At 38.4% G+C, this 15,185-nt stretch overlaps 1 protein-coding gene across 2 annotated transcripts; it reads left to right on the top strand.

Annotated features, from left to right (window-relative positions):
* Nucleotides 1-129: 129 nt before the first annotated feature.
* LOC122828868 (long-chain-fatty-acid--CoA ligase ACSBG2-like) lies at nucleotides 130-15,175 on the top strand. Of its 2 annotated transcripts, none has more exons than XM_044112853.1 (15): nucleotides 130-216; nucleotides 2,760-2,866; nucleotides 4,927-5,081; nucleotides 6,586-6,869; nucleotides 8,355-8,443; nucleotides 9,417-9,537; nucleotides 9,648-9,728; nucleotides 9,921-10,070; nucleotides 10,887-11,054; nucleotides 11,141-11,322; nucleotides 11,999-12,229; nucleotides 12,637-12,854; nucleotides 14,057-14,196; nucleotides 14,282-14,525; nucleotides 15,054-15,175. In XM_044112853.1, exons 3-15 carry the CDS (start codon nucleotides 4,967-4,969, stop codon nucleotides 15,128-15,130), a joined length of 2,100 nt encoding a protein of 699 aa, XP_043968788.1. In that variant the 5' UTR covers nucleotides 130-216; nucleotides 2,760-2,866; nucleotides 4,927-4,966; the 3' UTR covers nucleotides 15,131-15,175. The 2 variants fall into 2 exon arrangements, with proteins under 2 accessions (XP_043968788.1, XP_043968787.1); XM_044112852.1 differs by having other exon boundaries at nucleotides 143-216; nucleotides 2,663-2,866.
* Nucleotides 15,176-15,185: the final 10 nt, after the last annotated feature.

Below are 15,185 nucleotides of genomic sequence, written 5' to 3'. Positions count from 1 at the left end.
TTTTACTTAAGACTACATTTGTGCTAAGAATGGTTAAGCATCGCTGGGTTTGACATTTGATCAGTGCATTACAAACGATCTTTGTCATATTGTATTTGTAGAAATATGATTGAGTGAGCGTTTTTAAGAGCAAACTATCTTTGACGTAGTTCTCCGGTAACCTTGACAACACGAATTTTGGCAGTTAGGAGAAAGTAAACGGCTCTTACCACGAAGGTAAGTTATAATCATTGTACCCTGGAAAATCTTCATATTTGTAAGTGTGTTTGGGAGACACAGGCAGGTGTTGTTGTTTTTCTGGTTGATAAATTGTAGAGCTGTTTATTTGAGGGTAGCATTAAAATGAGCGTGTTAGCTCATTTCTGTTATACTTCAGTTACAAAAACGTTTTCAGTATGGCATTAGATGAGCGTGTTAGCTAGTAATACATTTTCCCTTCTGTTGTATTTCAGTTACAAAAACGTTTTGAGTTTAGCATTATGGGTTGGATAAATATAACGATTTATCAATGCATTATAATTATTGTTCTTTTCCCCGATCCATTAGCGGTTTGGGACACCATGCTAATCGATTAGATCCCTTTGAGAGTTAGCAAAACACTGGAGAGATGTCCGCACTGTATAAAGTTTTATAATTGAGTGTATCTTTTGCATTTCCCACATTGGATAATAGAAATTTTGATCAGGTTGTTGAGCATAGACATGAATTCTTTGTTGTTGAGGACCTGGCGCCATTTTTCTTCTTCTTCTTGAGTTTATTAGCGGTTGGCCAAAAGCTATTTGGTGTGCATTACTACTTTATTTCAGTGGTAAAACAGTACTTTCATTTTTGACCTTTATAGAGCTCAAGGGTTTTATTTTCAGAAACTTTACTGCTAAAATAAGGCTAAAGTATGCACTTTTAATGTAACGTTCATAGGGGCAGAAAAAAATAAAAATTAGACAAAATTATTATTAGGTACTACAATTAATTATTTTTATGCTACTTATTAGTAATTCCATTACTAATATAAGTCTGTAATGATCCATAGATAATGTTTTTTAAAGCAAAATGGCATAAATAGGATTAGGTCCACTGCCAGGTTGGACTGAGGTTCAGTTTAGAAAATCTTTGTTTTTGCAGAATATTTTATCAATTAAACAATTTAGGTGCTGGAATATGGTAATTGCCTGTTACCATTAGAAAGAGTGCCATTAAATGGCAGCTTAAAGCATGGTTGGTCTGTGTATCTTTTTAACAACTTCATGGTTTAATAACTGTTTTTATGACTGATATAGTTTTCTTAATATTGTAAAAGACACTAGCACTTTGATATAGGCATCAATAAGTTTTCCTGCCCAATTACCTTTTATTTATTTTTAGTGTCATTTGATTTGGAGTTAAAGAAAGGTGAGGAAAGACAAAACAGTAAGTTATCAGGACAATTTGGAGATGCTTTGGGATTACACAGTTAACTGTAAAGAGGCCTCAAAGAAGTCTATCACAACCAAGTGAATGGCAATGTGCCAAACAAATACTCAAAGGAGATTAAAAGTAGAAATATGAAGACCCGAACAAATTGCACAATAGGACTTTGACCAGATAACCCAGGGGTTATCTGGTCTAAGGAAGGGAGGAACCTGAGGAGCAAATGGGTGTTAGAGGCACCATTTTGGAAGCCATTTTCCTGAATGGTAACTTCTCAAAATATCAAAGCATGCTCTTTCTTCAGTATAGCAAGCAGACCTTTTTTAAAAAATAGTCATTCATAAACCACAGCAGTAATAAATCCACGGACATCTTCTGGAATGGCTGAAATTTCCCCTTATCATACTTGATTGTAAACAATAATATGACATCCATGAGCAGAATCACACTTCAAATGTTTTTCTTTAGTTTCAGACTTCCTGATTGGGTTGTTGGCACAGATCAAGCCCCTTACTAATCATTCACCAGTTACAAGCAGAAGGGACTCTGGGTCAGGACGGCTGTGGTGTGACAGGGTGGTGTGATCTCAGTGTTTGGGGTAACTATGTGTCACCGCAGAAAGAGGGTTAAACTTTCCCCTATATTTACTGATGAAACAGTGCTCAGTACCTGCAGCATAGCCCAACAAAATTCCGAACTGAGGAAAAGGAGGAAGTGTTGTCAGTATTTTAATGTAAATTTTAAATGCTTCCAGTTAAAAGAAACACTAGTACATGTTTCTGAAATATCCAGCTTTTTTTCTTGCTTTTATAACATTTCAAACATCTGCCTCTTAAATGTGTTCATCTAGTAAACAAAGGCATAATTGCACATTTCAACTTTTGAATAGCTCTTATGAGCCAAAGTCTTATCTATTCTACTTGTGACAGAAGTTGTATAGAGTTATCTTTTCCTCTCTAACCTGCTTCATTGTGCATTTCTGATAAAAACTGTCTTCATAAACCAATTTCAGCAGATAAGTATCTTAACAACACCCCACACCCACTTTGTTTTTGGCTTATGGTATTCATAAATGTCCTTCCTGCTCATTTGCTCCTGAGCAAAGCCATCAGTTCTCTGCCTCTGTGATAATGCAAACACAACAGGTTTCTGTAGCTGCAGGCTGCTGCGTGTTGCAGGTATTAGGTTGTCTTCACCTTGTTGAGACCACAACTTTTGATCTGCTTTAACTGATCATTCTGTCCTTGGCGAGCAGTTTCTAGTCGGATTCTGCGAGATTCGTCAGCTCTTAGATGAGGCAGGAGAATCTACTTTGATCACCTTGTTGAAGTTGCCCAAACTGTGCTTTCTAGCCCAGCGAGGAACAGTAGACTACCTGTGTAGGGCAAAGGTTAACGATCGGTGCTACACTTGAGTGCCTCTGAGAGATTGATGCCACTCAACTTTGAGAGCATTGAAGGTAAGACGTCACCTGCAAAGCTTTTCAGTCAATTTTCTGCTTTCTTGTGCATTTATAAGGAAAAAATAGTTTTGAATGTTCAAAAAATACCAGCTTTTACTTCATTTAGTTTATCCATAATATGTACAGCTGTGAATTGTCGTGTTTTCTTTGGGTTTCTTGGGTGTAGTGTTTACAGCAAACTCCTTTAAAAGACTGCTTTTCCACTTGTCAGGACAACTACTGTGCATAGCAAAAAGTATTTATACATCTTGAACATTTGCACAATTCTCCTAACATTTAATGCATTTATTAGAAATGTATGTATCACAACACACACAAAGCAAGCTATATAATCTTCTAACCACCTCACAGATATACTCTACTTTAAGTTTCAGTTTAGTTTTGGTTTATTTATGTAGATTTATAACAACGGGCATCTCAATGCACTCTTTCAAGGCAAACATCCAGTTTACTCAATATAATAATGTTAATATTACATTCTTTCCAATTTGATCCGAGATGTAAAACAATGCAGGTGATTTTAGTTTATTATGACAGTTGGTAAAATGGTTTCTGGCTAATAAAATGCAGCTGATTGTTTTGTTGAGTGACTGAATTTGCAGCAATCACTCCTGAACCAGCAGGTGGTGGCAGCAGATTTATAGCATCGAGCTAACATTGCAGCATTCTCTCATGTTGAACTTACTTTTGGTGAGGAAGTCTACTTCTTTTGCTAAGTTTCTGTACATGACTTGTTGTGAACTGGACTGTTGTAACCCATGAACACTCTTAGTCAGCCACTCCGTTGTAGTTCTGGTTGTATGTTTTGGGTCGTTGCCGTGTTGGTAGACGAACCACTGCTCCAATCTCAACACCACTGCAGCTTCCACCACGTTTTCATCTACAACTGCTCCTTCTTTAGCTTCAGCTTTCATTTCCTTGTTGAAGAAAATCAAGGGACAAGTTTGCTAAGTCCTCTAGCTTGTGGCAAACTACAAACTGAACTTTTTCCATAACAAAAACAATCCACGAATCCCTTTCCTTCCACTTCACACTTTGACTACTTTGTGCTGGTCTGTCACATCAAATTAAAACAAAATATACTAGTTTGTGGTTGTGATGTGACAAAGTCTGAAAACCCCTGAAGGCATGAATACTAAAGGCCCTAAAAAGTACATTTGCACAATTTGGAGCAAAGATGTTGTTGCAAAACTTCACTTTAGTAATTCCTATGATCTTTGACTCCAAAAAGAAATCCTTGACATGGGCAATCTTAAAAACAGAGAGTCCGGGTGAGGGTTTGCTGAGTCGACAGATCTTAATCTGGTTTAATTACAATATAGAGAAAGCATATCTGTTACTTTGACACTAACTTTGTCAAGTTTTGCTTACAAAATAAGTTTCCTTAGTATTGATTGTACCATAGGGATTGTACATTTAGTTTCTTTACTTTTAAATGTACAGTTTAGTATCTTTTGTTTTAAGTTATGCTCTGAAATATGGTGGCAAATTAGGGCCATTAAAGACAAAAAGGAGGAGTAAATTCCTGTAAAAAAAACATCTGAAATTTTTAGATCAATCTCAGAAATTTTCTAGAAAAAAACAAGGAAATTTCTGAGATCCAAAGTTGAAAATTTTCAAATTCAGAAATTTCCTAGTTTTTTCTAGAAGATTTCTGAGATCAGTTTTTTGGTGTAAATTTACTCCTCTTTCTTTCCTGTCTCGAATGCCCCCAATGCACCATTGTACTGAAATCTATTAGTTTGTGAAATTCACTTTCTTTAAATTTGGGTCAAAGTTGCTTACAGTCGCAGACTGACAGTGTGATTAGTGCAAGAAGATGAAGCAACCATCTTGGCACATTATTCAGAGTTTCAACACGTGTGTTTCTGCTACGTTTGCTTTCCAGCAACTACGGTCGCTGACCTGTTGCAATGACTTTAGTGGATGTCAGAATGATATAAATGAGCCCAGCAGTTCTGTTTCATAATCGATCTCCATATCTGGCTGGAGTGTCCTCGACAAAAAGCATCTGAAGGATTTTAATGCAGGTTTTATTTTACACTTTGTCTTTTTAGCAGCTAGAAGAGTGTTGAGGAGAGTCTTGCAGCAGCTGTCATGCTAAAGGAAAAAACTGATGTTCCACATCCAGTATTAAAGACACGCACCAATCCTCCTGCCAAACCTCCAAGAACCTTCGATCAGGACGACGAGCCAAAAAAATCTCCTAAAGGTACCGATCAAACTCCGAGTGTCACTTTGAGAGAAAAGACTGAGGTCAGGTCCAGTCAGGTGTTCACATGCACTCATCACGGTAACAAATGTGACTTTTATTTACATCTGCTAGTGATGCATTTGACTTGTTCTTTTTTAAAGGTGGAAACTTTAAGTTGTACAACAAACAACTTGAAGGAGTTTGAGAAAATTAGGAAGAGGGCAGACATCAGTTTTTCTGTAATCCACCCATAGTCAAAAGCTTCTGACATTATTGGTAGAGCTCAGTTACACTGGATGCTTTTTTTGCTGGGATTTTCAGGACAGATTATAGATTTATTTTGGTATTTTAAAAACCACAGCTCATATTAATCCAAAAGTATTCATGTTGTGGGTTTGGGATATCTGAAACGTCCCTCTGTTGACTTGAGGTGAAGCCACAAAACTTTAAACTAATTCATCACTTTCACTATCCCAGTCAACAGGCCCAACAGCATGATGCTGCCACCACCATGCTTGACAGTTATATACTGAAACTTAGCGGATTATGCTGAAGGTTTGAGTCTGTATCATAAATCATAAATACATCACTTTTAAACAGATTATTTTAATTGTCATGTATTTTCCTTTTTAGGACTTTATTTGTCAAATAAAAATATTGAAAAATAAAGGCTAAGCTGTCTTAAAAATCATGTAAAGTTAGAGACAAATTGGAAAATGAGCTCTAGGTTGATTAAAGTGAATAAACAGATAAATTCACTCTGTCAGGGATTTTCCACAGCATACTGTCTTTTTTAAATATTTCATTTTATTACAAAGCAGAGAGGAATGTCTTAAAGATCTTCCTGTTCGATACATTCAAAAGTTGTTTGTGACAATTTTTATCACTTGGAATCAACCTAGACACAGTTTCAAGAAAGGTAATTAAGGAAGTTTCCCTTAGATAGGATAGATTTGAGTCATTTTATGGAGCTGTATAGTATAAGTTTTAGTTTCATTACAGGCATAAATTTCCAGTTAAAACAGTAAAATTAACACACGGTATATAAACATATACAAGAACTGAAGTATTATAAAAATGTTGTAAGGCAAAGTATAATTTTTAAACACATCTAGGATTATCCTGAGTGGCATCATGCTCAGGAGTCAAACTTCCCAAAACTGAAACAGATCTTTTCTCTGATTTTATTTAAAACTGAAGGTAGTGAAACTAAAACCAATGAGAAATAACAGATTGAGTCTCAATCTTCTGTACTTATCAGAAGAAGCTGCAGCAAATCGATGTTGCGTCCTCAAACCAAACCTGGTGGGTGAGTGTGTCAGTACATTCCTCAGTCACCTGTTCAGGATCAGATAACAACCTACTTCCTCTAACGCGACACTGGCACAGCAGGCGTGACTCACCTGCTGGGATGTTTTCTCTCCTCTCACTCACCTTAGTCTTCTCCTGAACCTCGAGCTCGCCTCCTCGTCTTGATTTCAAATGGCAGGTAAAAGCATCTGCATCTGTTGTCCCAATACAGAGCGCAAAAAGTCGGTTACTTTGATGTCAGCGGAATTGGAGATCATGTTGGCCCCCACTGAGAAGCTGTTTACCTCGGAGAGAGACCAGGCGGTCAGGTTGAGGATGGAGGGCTCGGGTCCGGGCTCAGAGACTCCCATCACCATTCATCAACTGTTCCTGGAGGCGGTGGAGAGCTACGGGGATCATCCGGCTTTGGTTTTCAAGAAAGGTGGCCAGATGATAACTCTGACCTGGAGGCAGTACTATGAACAATGTCGTGCAGCGGCCAAGAGCTTTCTCAAGGTTGGTGTGTTTTGGTGTGCTTCGGAAAATGTTTTCTGATTTTATGTTGCAAACAGACTTTTATGCATTTGGTTGGGTTGGGTTTATGTCAGTAACAGCAACTAAAGAATAATTGGATCTCAGTTATTAAAATTTGTGTGGTATACTTTGTAACCAGTCCCTTGTAACAATAGTCAAGATGACATGACATGGAATTATTTTATACTTATAAATATGTTTCAGCTGAAAAAAATTAATTTAGATTAATTCAGAGCGGTCCTTCAATGAGAAGGCAGAATCAAAATAGTTTCTGAGGGGCGTGCTGTGGTGGCGAAGGGGATAGCGCGACCCACGTTTGGAGTCCTTTAGTCTTCGACGCGGCCGTCGCGGGTTCGATTCCCGGACCCGGCGACATTTGCCACATGTCTTCCCCCCTGTCCCTCCCTCTTTCCTGTCAGCCTACTGTCAAATAAGGGACACTAGAGCCCACAAAAAGACCCCCTGGAGGGAAAAAAATAAATAAATACATATAAAAAAATAAAAATAGTTTCTGAGGTTCGGTTCGAACAATAAACCGAGATATTGCCTGATAACTCAGCCTCAATCAGATTGGATGGAGAATGTGAACATCAGATATCAAATCTTAAAACAGATCTTCAGATGAGATCTAAATCTGGACTTTGACTGAGCCATTCTATTGTCCATGCCATTGTGTCACTGGATGTTTATCAGCAGTCATTATCTCAACTATGTGTGTTGGACTGTTTTCTCATGTGATGTTTATTTCTGACTTGTAGAACTGAGGATATTAATTGTTTTGTCCATTTATCGCCTATGTGGAAATTTACCAGACAAATTAGTTTTCTTCACTGCAGCACTGTTGGCAGCCACAGAGATTTACCCAAATGACAATTTACATGATGCCTGCACATACGAACCTGTCCAAATATTTTTTGGCACATTTGGAACCCCATAGGGCATAGACTTAGTTTATATTATTCTAAGTTTAAGGTAAAAATCAACATCCAAAAATGAATCCCAATTAAGAGACTTAATCAATGTCTAAAAACTATTGAGTGATACATCTGTCGTCTTTTGTTTCCAGCATTATTCTAAAGGAGGAAAGTTTAATATGCAGCTCTATACGCCACCCACCTAAACATTATTACTTCAAAATGAATATTCACAGTTTAAATGATGCAAAATATGAAGAAGTTACTGCAAGATGATCTGTTATTTCTGCTTGTTGTATTATGTATTATATCCATTAGTTATAGAAACATTTTTTTAGATTTTCATGAGAATTTGAGCAAGTTGAAGTTTAATCCAGAAATTAGTGACTGATCTGTGGTGAAAATGTCCCACAGAAAACCAAAACTTGAGCGTGTGAAATCCGCAGCTTCTGTCCTGTCTCATGTTTCACTGAAAACCCGATGTAGGTCAAAGGTAGCGGAGGCACGGCATCGCCGCGGCATTATTACGGTGCATTCTTCTTTCCCTTCGCAGCTCGGGTTGGAGCGTTTCCATGGAGTCGGCATTCTGGGATTCAACTCTCCTGAGTGGTTCATCTCAGACATCGGCTGCATTTTAGCAGGGTGAGATCAGATCACACATCAGTTCCTCGATAACAATCCATGCAAAGTCTTTTAAGGCTTTCTCAGGTCACTCTGTTTCTGTCTTTACTCAAACTGGTTTGACCTGTTTGCCAAGAATCTGAAATATAACGAGTTTGTAGGAACTTTGGTGTTTGCTCTGCCCTCTAGAAAACGTAAAACAGCACAAAGTTAAGTAAACAGTAAATGTATGGATGTTACAGCCATAAAAATCAGTTTACCTCTGTTTATAAATTAACAGTTTGGTTAGTTTCTTATTACTTTAGGCATTATTGTTTCTTGAAAATACACAATCCTTTGTGATTTGGTGTTGTGTTTTAGAACTCAAGTACTTTAACATAATATTATGAAATGAAGGGACATCAGACTTGCATAACGTTTTATTAGGACACTGAAATACTCCTTGTATGAAAGTGAATGCACACATTCACATGCTGATGATGAAAGCTGCTGGATTGTAGCCAACTTCAAACGTCAGCAAATAGCTTCTTGCTAAAAGTTTGATTTTCTGAATCCTCTTGTTTCTAAAATTACTTTCTGTCGGGAGTAGAAAGAGCTGCACGATTTCCTCCTGTTACCTGACAGGTACTCAGATAACTTGCATGTCTGCGGGTTTACCTTTTATTCCACTGACATACTTTTGGTCTCAGTTTATTTATTTGTCAAAAATAAACAAGTAAGTATATTTATTTATAAATTCATTTATAAAATAATCCTCTTAAGAGGAAAATTAATTTTAAATACATAAATAAGCTCTTAAGGAAGATATGATTTCTTCAACTGAACCCAAACTTTAGGAAATGTACATAAAAGGTTAAAATTTAACAGAGAAGCTTTACTCTCAAATCTCTGTTTGGGGAGACTTGATAAATTAGCCATAAACAGTAGATTATTTACAAGCAGGGAATGATCAATAGTGGTTATTGTTTGGCTTCATTGAGTTTTTATGCCACAGGGGTCTGGCTGCCGGTATTTATACCACCAACTCTGCGGAAGCCTGTCACTACGTAGCCTCTAACTGCGAGGCAAACATCCTGGTAGTGGAGAACCAGCAACAGCTCGAAAAGATTCTGAAGGTCAGACGGTTCAGTGCAGCATCTAAACCCTCAGTGTGCTATTTTCAGAGCTCTGGCAGACTTATGAGTAACTACTAAACCTCTTGTGCCTCTGTTGTCTCTTCCTGCAGGTAAAAAGTCAGTTACCTCATCTGAAAGCCATTGTCCAGTATGACGGCGAACTGGAGACGAAAGCAGAGTTCCTCTACACAGTATGTTGACCAATCAAACTCATTGATCAATTAGAAACATCACATGTTCTTTAGGACGTCTGGTAACATATTTTCTGTGACAGCATCATCTTTTTATTGGAGAATTATTGCCTTTCAGGGTGACTGATCATAATAAACAACAACACATCTGTAGCTTTTGTTTGTTTTATTTAAACCTTTTTCCTTCTGCAGTGGGACCAGTTTTTGAAGCTTGGAGAAAACTTTCCCAACAAGAAGCTGAATGCTGTGATTGAGAGTCTGCGGCCCAACGAGTGCTGCACCCTCATCTACACCTCCGGCACCACCGGAAACCCCAAAGGAGTCATGCTGAGCCACGACAATGTGAGTCCGCTCTTCAGCAGCACTGCAAAAGACGAAAAAGTTTGGTTCAAGTTTGATTTATTCAGAGAATTCATTTGATCAGTTTAGTGAAGAAAGAAAATTTGTTTTATTTGACGACAGTCTTGAAGACACTGGTGGGTTAGTAGTTTTATTAGCAACTACAAGCTTCATGTGATCAGTCAGCAGTTTTGTGTCACAGAGCCCAGGTGCCATGTGTTGTGTTGTCAAAACAAGCCCTCATCATCATTCCCACACCGCCGTGCTTGACAGCACAGACTGCAGGAAACTGGAATCAGTCAGTTTGTTTTGATTCGCTGCAGCTGCTGATGGGGATGACAGACGCTAACGACTCGCTCTTTCTTTGTTCCATTAGTTGCCTGGACTCTGATTCATTTTTTACTTCTTTCTTCTGGTCAAACCTGAAATCAGCAGGACAGACATTTTTAAACAGTATTTAGTTTTTTTCAGCAGTTCAGTCCAATAAAACCTGAGCTGATGCTAGAACCAAAAACAAGTTAAGCTCAACCATGAAGTTTTAATGTTCAGGTTTACCCTGCAGTGGACGAAGAAAGAAGAGCGAAATATTCAACTCCAGATTATTTAAGAATCAAGCAGAAAATACCAAGGGTTCTTTGATCAAACATATTTGATATTTATAACTTCTGAACAGGACATAAGTGGGATAGATGTGATGAATTTAAAGATTGCATCAGTTGAACGCCACCAGTAGGACAGACTGTAGATTCCTTTCCCTGCTCAGTTTTTGCCTGGTTTTTTGATCAAACTTCAAGGCTGCCTCGTCTTTTCCCCGGTCAGATCACGTGGACGGCCCGCACTGTGTCCAGGATGATAAACCCACACTGCTGCGAGGAAGTGCTGGTCAGTTACCTGCCGCTCAGCCACATCGCAGCGCAGATGATGGACATTTGGTGCTCCATGAGCCTTGTAGGCACCGCCCATTTTGCAGAGCCGGACGCCCTGAAGGTATCTTTTGAGCTAGCATTGATTTGTTAGCACCAACGATGATTCCGGGTGTTAATATTGTCAACCGTTGTTGTTCTTGTTTTCAGGGATCTTTGGTGAACACGCTGAAAGAGGCGCGTCCGACCGGCTTCCTGGGCGTTCCTCGGGTTTGGGAGAAAATCCAGGAGAGCATGAAAGCTGTTGGCGCCAAGGGCTCCGCGCTGAGGAAGAGGGTGGCGGACTGGGCCAAGGCCATTGGCCTGCAGTACACCTACAGCGCCATGAACGGGTGAGTCGGCTTCAAGCAGAGTTTGAGGAGAAACACAGTTTTTATGTAAAGATAGCATCATATGCTGTGTTTGTCTCTGAACCAACAATCACAGAGTCCTGGGAAAAACTATTTACCCTTCACAAATTTCTTCTGGTTTTGCTTTTTAAACTCTTAAATGTTTCAGATCATCAAACTAATTTTACTATCACGCCTGTGCAGTTTTCAGATTAAGCTTTAATTTATTTTAATATGAAAAAGAAAAAAAAGTGAAAGTTGAATTTCGAGTGTCTTTTTGTCGGCAAGATTTTCCTGCTGTGTTAGAAAAGACAGATCAAGGTGTTGAATAAACTAAACAACTTTTAGAGCAGGAATCTGATTAAAAATGCAAATAAAGAGGAAAAATACATATTTATACATTGAAAATCACTCATGTCTGTTGCTTTGTTCCATTTGTGATGTCAACAGACAGATATGTGCAAGGATTGTTATGATGTGTTTTATCATGGGTTTTTAACCATTTAAAATAAAATAACACAATAAAAACACCAACTATGAGATGTTCTACATGAAGGAGGAGGTCTGAGCTTAAATTGATTTAGTTCATAGAAAAGTCACATATTTATAAAGTTACCGATGTTATCAAATATGAGTAGATCTGAGCTCGTTGGAACGCTCTGCGTCTGCTTGGCTGCAGGGAGAACTCTGTGCCGTGGGGCTTCATGCTGGCCAACAGTCTGGTGTTTAAGAGGATTCGGGGCGAGTTGGGTTTGGACCGCTGCAGGCTGTGCTGCACTGGAGCCGCTCCCATCACCAAAGAAACTCTGGACTACTTCATGAGCCTCAGCATCCCGGTGAAGGAGCTGTACGGCATGAGCGAGAGCTCCGGCCCGCACACCGTCTCCCTCCACGAGTATCGCATTGGAAGGTCAGCAGCAATGCATTATGGGGCTTATTGCTTTGAGTGAAACATTTAGTGTTTGCATACATTTCCAATGTTAAAGCGTGTTGCATCAGTTTGGCTTCTCTAAAGATGCATTTGATCAGTTTCTTTAAAAATAAAAACAAGAATTGGAGCCACACACATCTGCTTTCTGCCTAAAGCTGAAAGTTGTCTGGTTCATGTTGCACCAACACCGATTCTTCCTGTAAGTGAAAAAGAATACATAAAATGTAAAAAAGATTATGTTTGGTTTAAGAAAATAGAATCCAAATAAATGTCAGTCAGATTAATTTCTGGATTTTTTTGTTAAAGAAAACCAAACCATCAACATGACGGCTTACAAACAAGGACACTGAAAGCACTGAGCTCATCTTTGTGGTTTGCCTCTGCAGCGTTGGGAAGGTGATGCCGGGCTGCAAAACAAAGCTGGCGAACCCGGACGCGGACGGGAACGGAGAGATCTGTTTCTGGGGCCGGAACGTCTTCATGGGCTACCTGAACATGCCCGATAAAACGACCGAGGCGCTGGACGAGCAAGGCTGGCTGCACTCTGGAGACGTGGGCAAACACGACGAGGACGACTTCCTCTACATCACAGGCAGAATAAAAGGTAACATTCTTAACCTGGGAACGAAACTGAAAACTTTAAGACAGTTTTGGCCTAAAGCAGTGATTTGTAAAAGTTTATTTTATTCTGATCTTTATATAAAACACTTACAAAGATCTTTTACTAGAAGGTTCTACATCAGTAAAGTTTATTGTTGTACGTTCACAATAATAACTGAACTTACAGTGACATTCACAAACTGAATTTACTGGGATCTATAAATCTGTAGATCCATTGAATCCATTCAATCTTTTTAAGGGACCACGCAACACAAACCTTCATTTAAAAAGTACTTTTGGTGCAAAAAGGTCATTTTACACATCGACCTTCCAAAGCTGCTGTTATCTGATACAATCTTTCATTCACATTTAGATCTTAATCCGGTTCACAAACAAATCAGGACTGTTGAACTAATGAGACGCAAAAACACAAACAATTATAACAATAGGCAACATTTATTACTACTTAGGTTAAAGTTACTTCCATTCAAATATGTGAATAACCTGAATTATTACCTGAGAACTCAGCAGTGATCTTTTCTGTTCTCTGGTTTCAGCTCCACAGTAAATAAGACATTTTACTTTTATTTTATTTTATATATATATATATCTGTTTGAATGAAATGTAAATTTTAGTTTCTATGTATTTACTTGTTTTTCTTTTATTTTGATGTTATTTCCATTACATTAGATGCAGCATTTTATTGACACCTTTCTTTTCCTCTTTTAGTTCAGTATTTAGATTTTTTGTCTCTGTTAATATTCTGTTGTTTTATGTTTTTGTTTTATGTTTTTATTTTATGCAAACATATTTGCTTTGCCTTTATTGCAAATGAAATGTATCTCTGAAAAACATAAATCTGCATCTTTAACTGAATCCAGAGCTTTAGTAATAAAAATTTAATATTTGGATTTAAAAAACAAACAAACAAAAGAAAACACAACTACTGGAACCATGATTTTGCATTTCTATGATACTTTCTTTGTTACTCTTTTGCTAAACCAGAATAATTAATTCTGGTTTTTTTCTCTTCATTTTTTATTCTCTAAAAGTTAAATCTCGGTTGCCACAACATTTTGGGAAATATTTCTTCAGACATTTTGGACATTTCTTCCATCTATATTTGTTTTAAGGATAATTTAGTGAAAGTTTATACTGTATAGTTTATACAGAAAGTTTAAGCAAAATGTCTTTTTTTTCTGCAGAGATCATCATCACCGCCGGCGGGGAGAACATCCCCCCCGTCCCCATCGAGGACGGCGTGAAGCACGAGATTCCCATCATCAGCAACGCCATGCTGATCGGAGACAAGCAGAAGTTCCTCTCCATGCTGCTCACGCTCAAAGTAACAAGCTCCTCACTTCTGCTAACCTCCAAAAAGCCGCCGCCACATCAGTGAACAGGTGTGACCGATGTTGTTGCGTCCGCAGTGTGTAGTGGACGACCAGGGCAACCCCACAGACACCCTGAGCCCCGAGGCGGTGGAGTTCTGTCGGAACCTCAACATCAGGACCACCAAGGTGTCAGAGATCATAGCCAAAAGGGAGCCGGCGCTCTACAAAGCCATTCAGGAGGGCATCAACGAATTCAACAATAGAGCCACGTCCAACGCTCAGAAGGTCCAGAAGTGGGTCCTGCTGGAGAAAGATTTCTCTGTCAACGGAGGAGAACTTGGTCAGAAAATACATTTGGTTTTTTATTTTTGTTGTTTTTGAGAAAATATTCAATTTTTAACTGTTATCGCAATTAAAATCAATAACAAATTTTACTGGACAACAAATTGTTTCAGAAATTACTGAGATAAACGCTAATATTCTCGTTTTGAGACAATTTCCACGTAATATATTGATAATGTTATAATAATGCAAGTTTGCTTCTTCCAAGACCAGTTCCAGCTCAAACTGGAACTGGAAGACATTTTAGATATCCAAAATCAATCAGTAAAAAAAAAAATAACCCCCAAATCCATTAAAAACTAATTATGAGGTCTGTGTAATCAAAACAATATTAATCATCAGAATGGAAACGATGGAGCTCATTTTAATTTATCATGCGATTAACGGATTAACAGCAGGTCAGATTTCATCTCTGAGGATTTTATGGTTTGTTTCTGAACTCCAGAAGTTACGCTCCAAACAGAAACTGAGTCGCTGTTGTTCAGTCAACCATTCTTTTCTTTTCTCTTCTCTTCTCTTTGTGCAGGACCCACCCTGAAACTGAGGCGGCCCGTTGTGGCGAAAATGTACCAGGACAAAATTAACAAATTGTATTCGCACTGAACTGTCCAGCCGTGGTTCCTGGAGAAGTAAAAGACTCAGAGCAGACCTCTGTTGC

This window comes from Gambusia affinis, linkage group LG03 (assembly GCF_019740435.1).
Source record: "Gambusia affinis linkage group LG03, SWU_Gaff_1.0, whole genome shotgun sequence".
Lineage (NCBI taxonomy): Eukaryota > Metazoa > Chordata > Actinopteri > Cyprinodontiformes > Poeciliidae > Gambusia > Gambusia affinis.
This window is presented reverse-complemented; position numbering and strand designations above follow the sequence as displayed.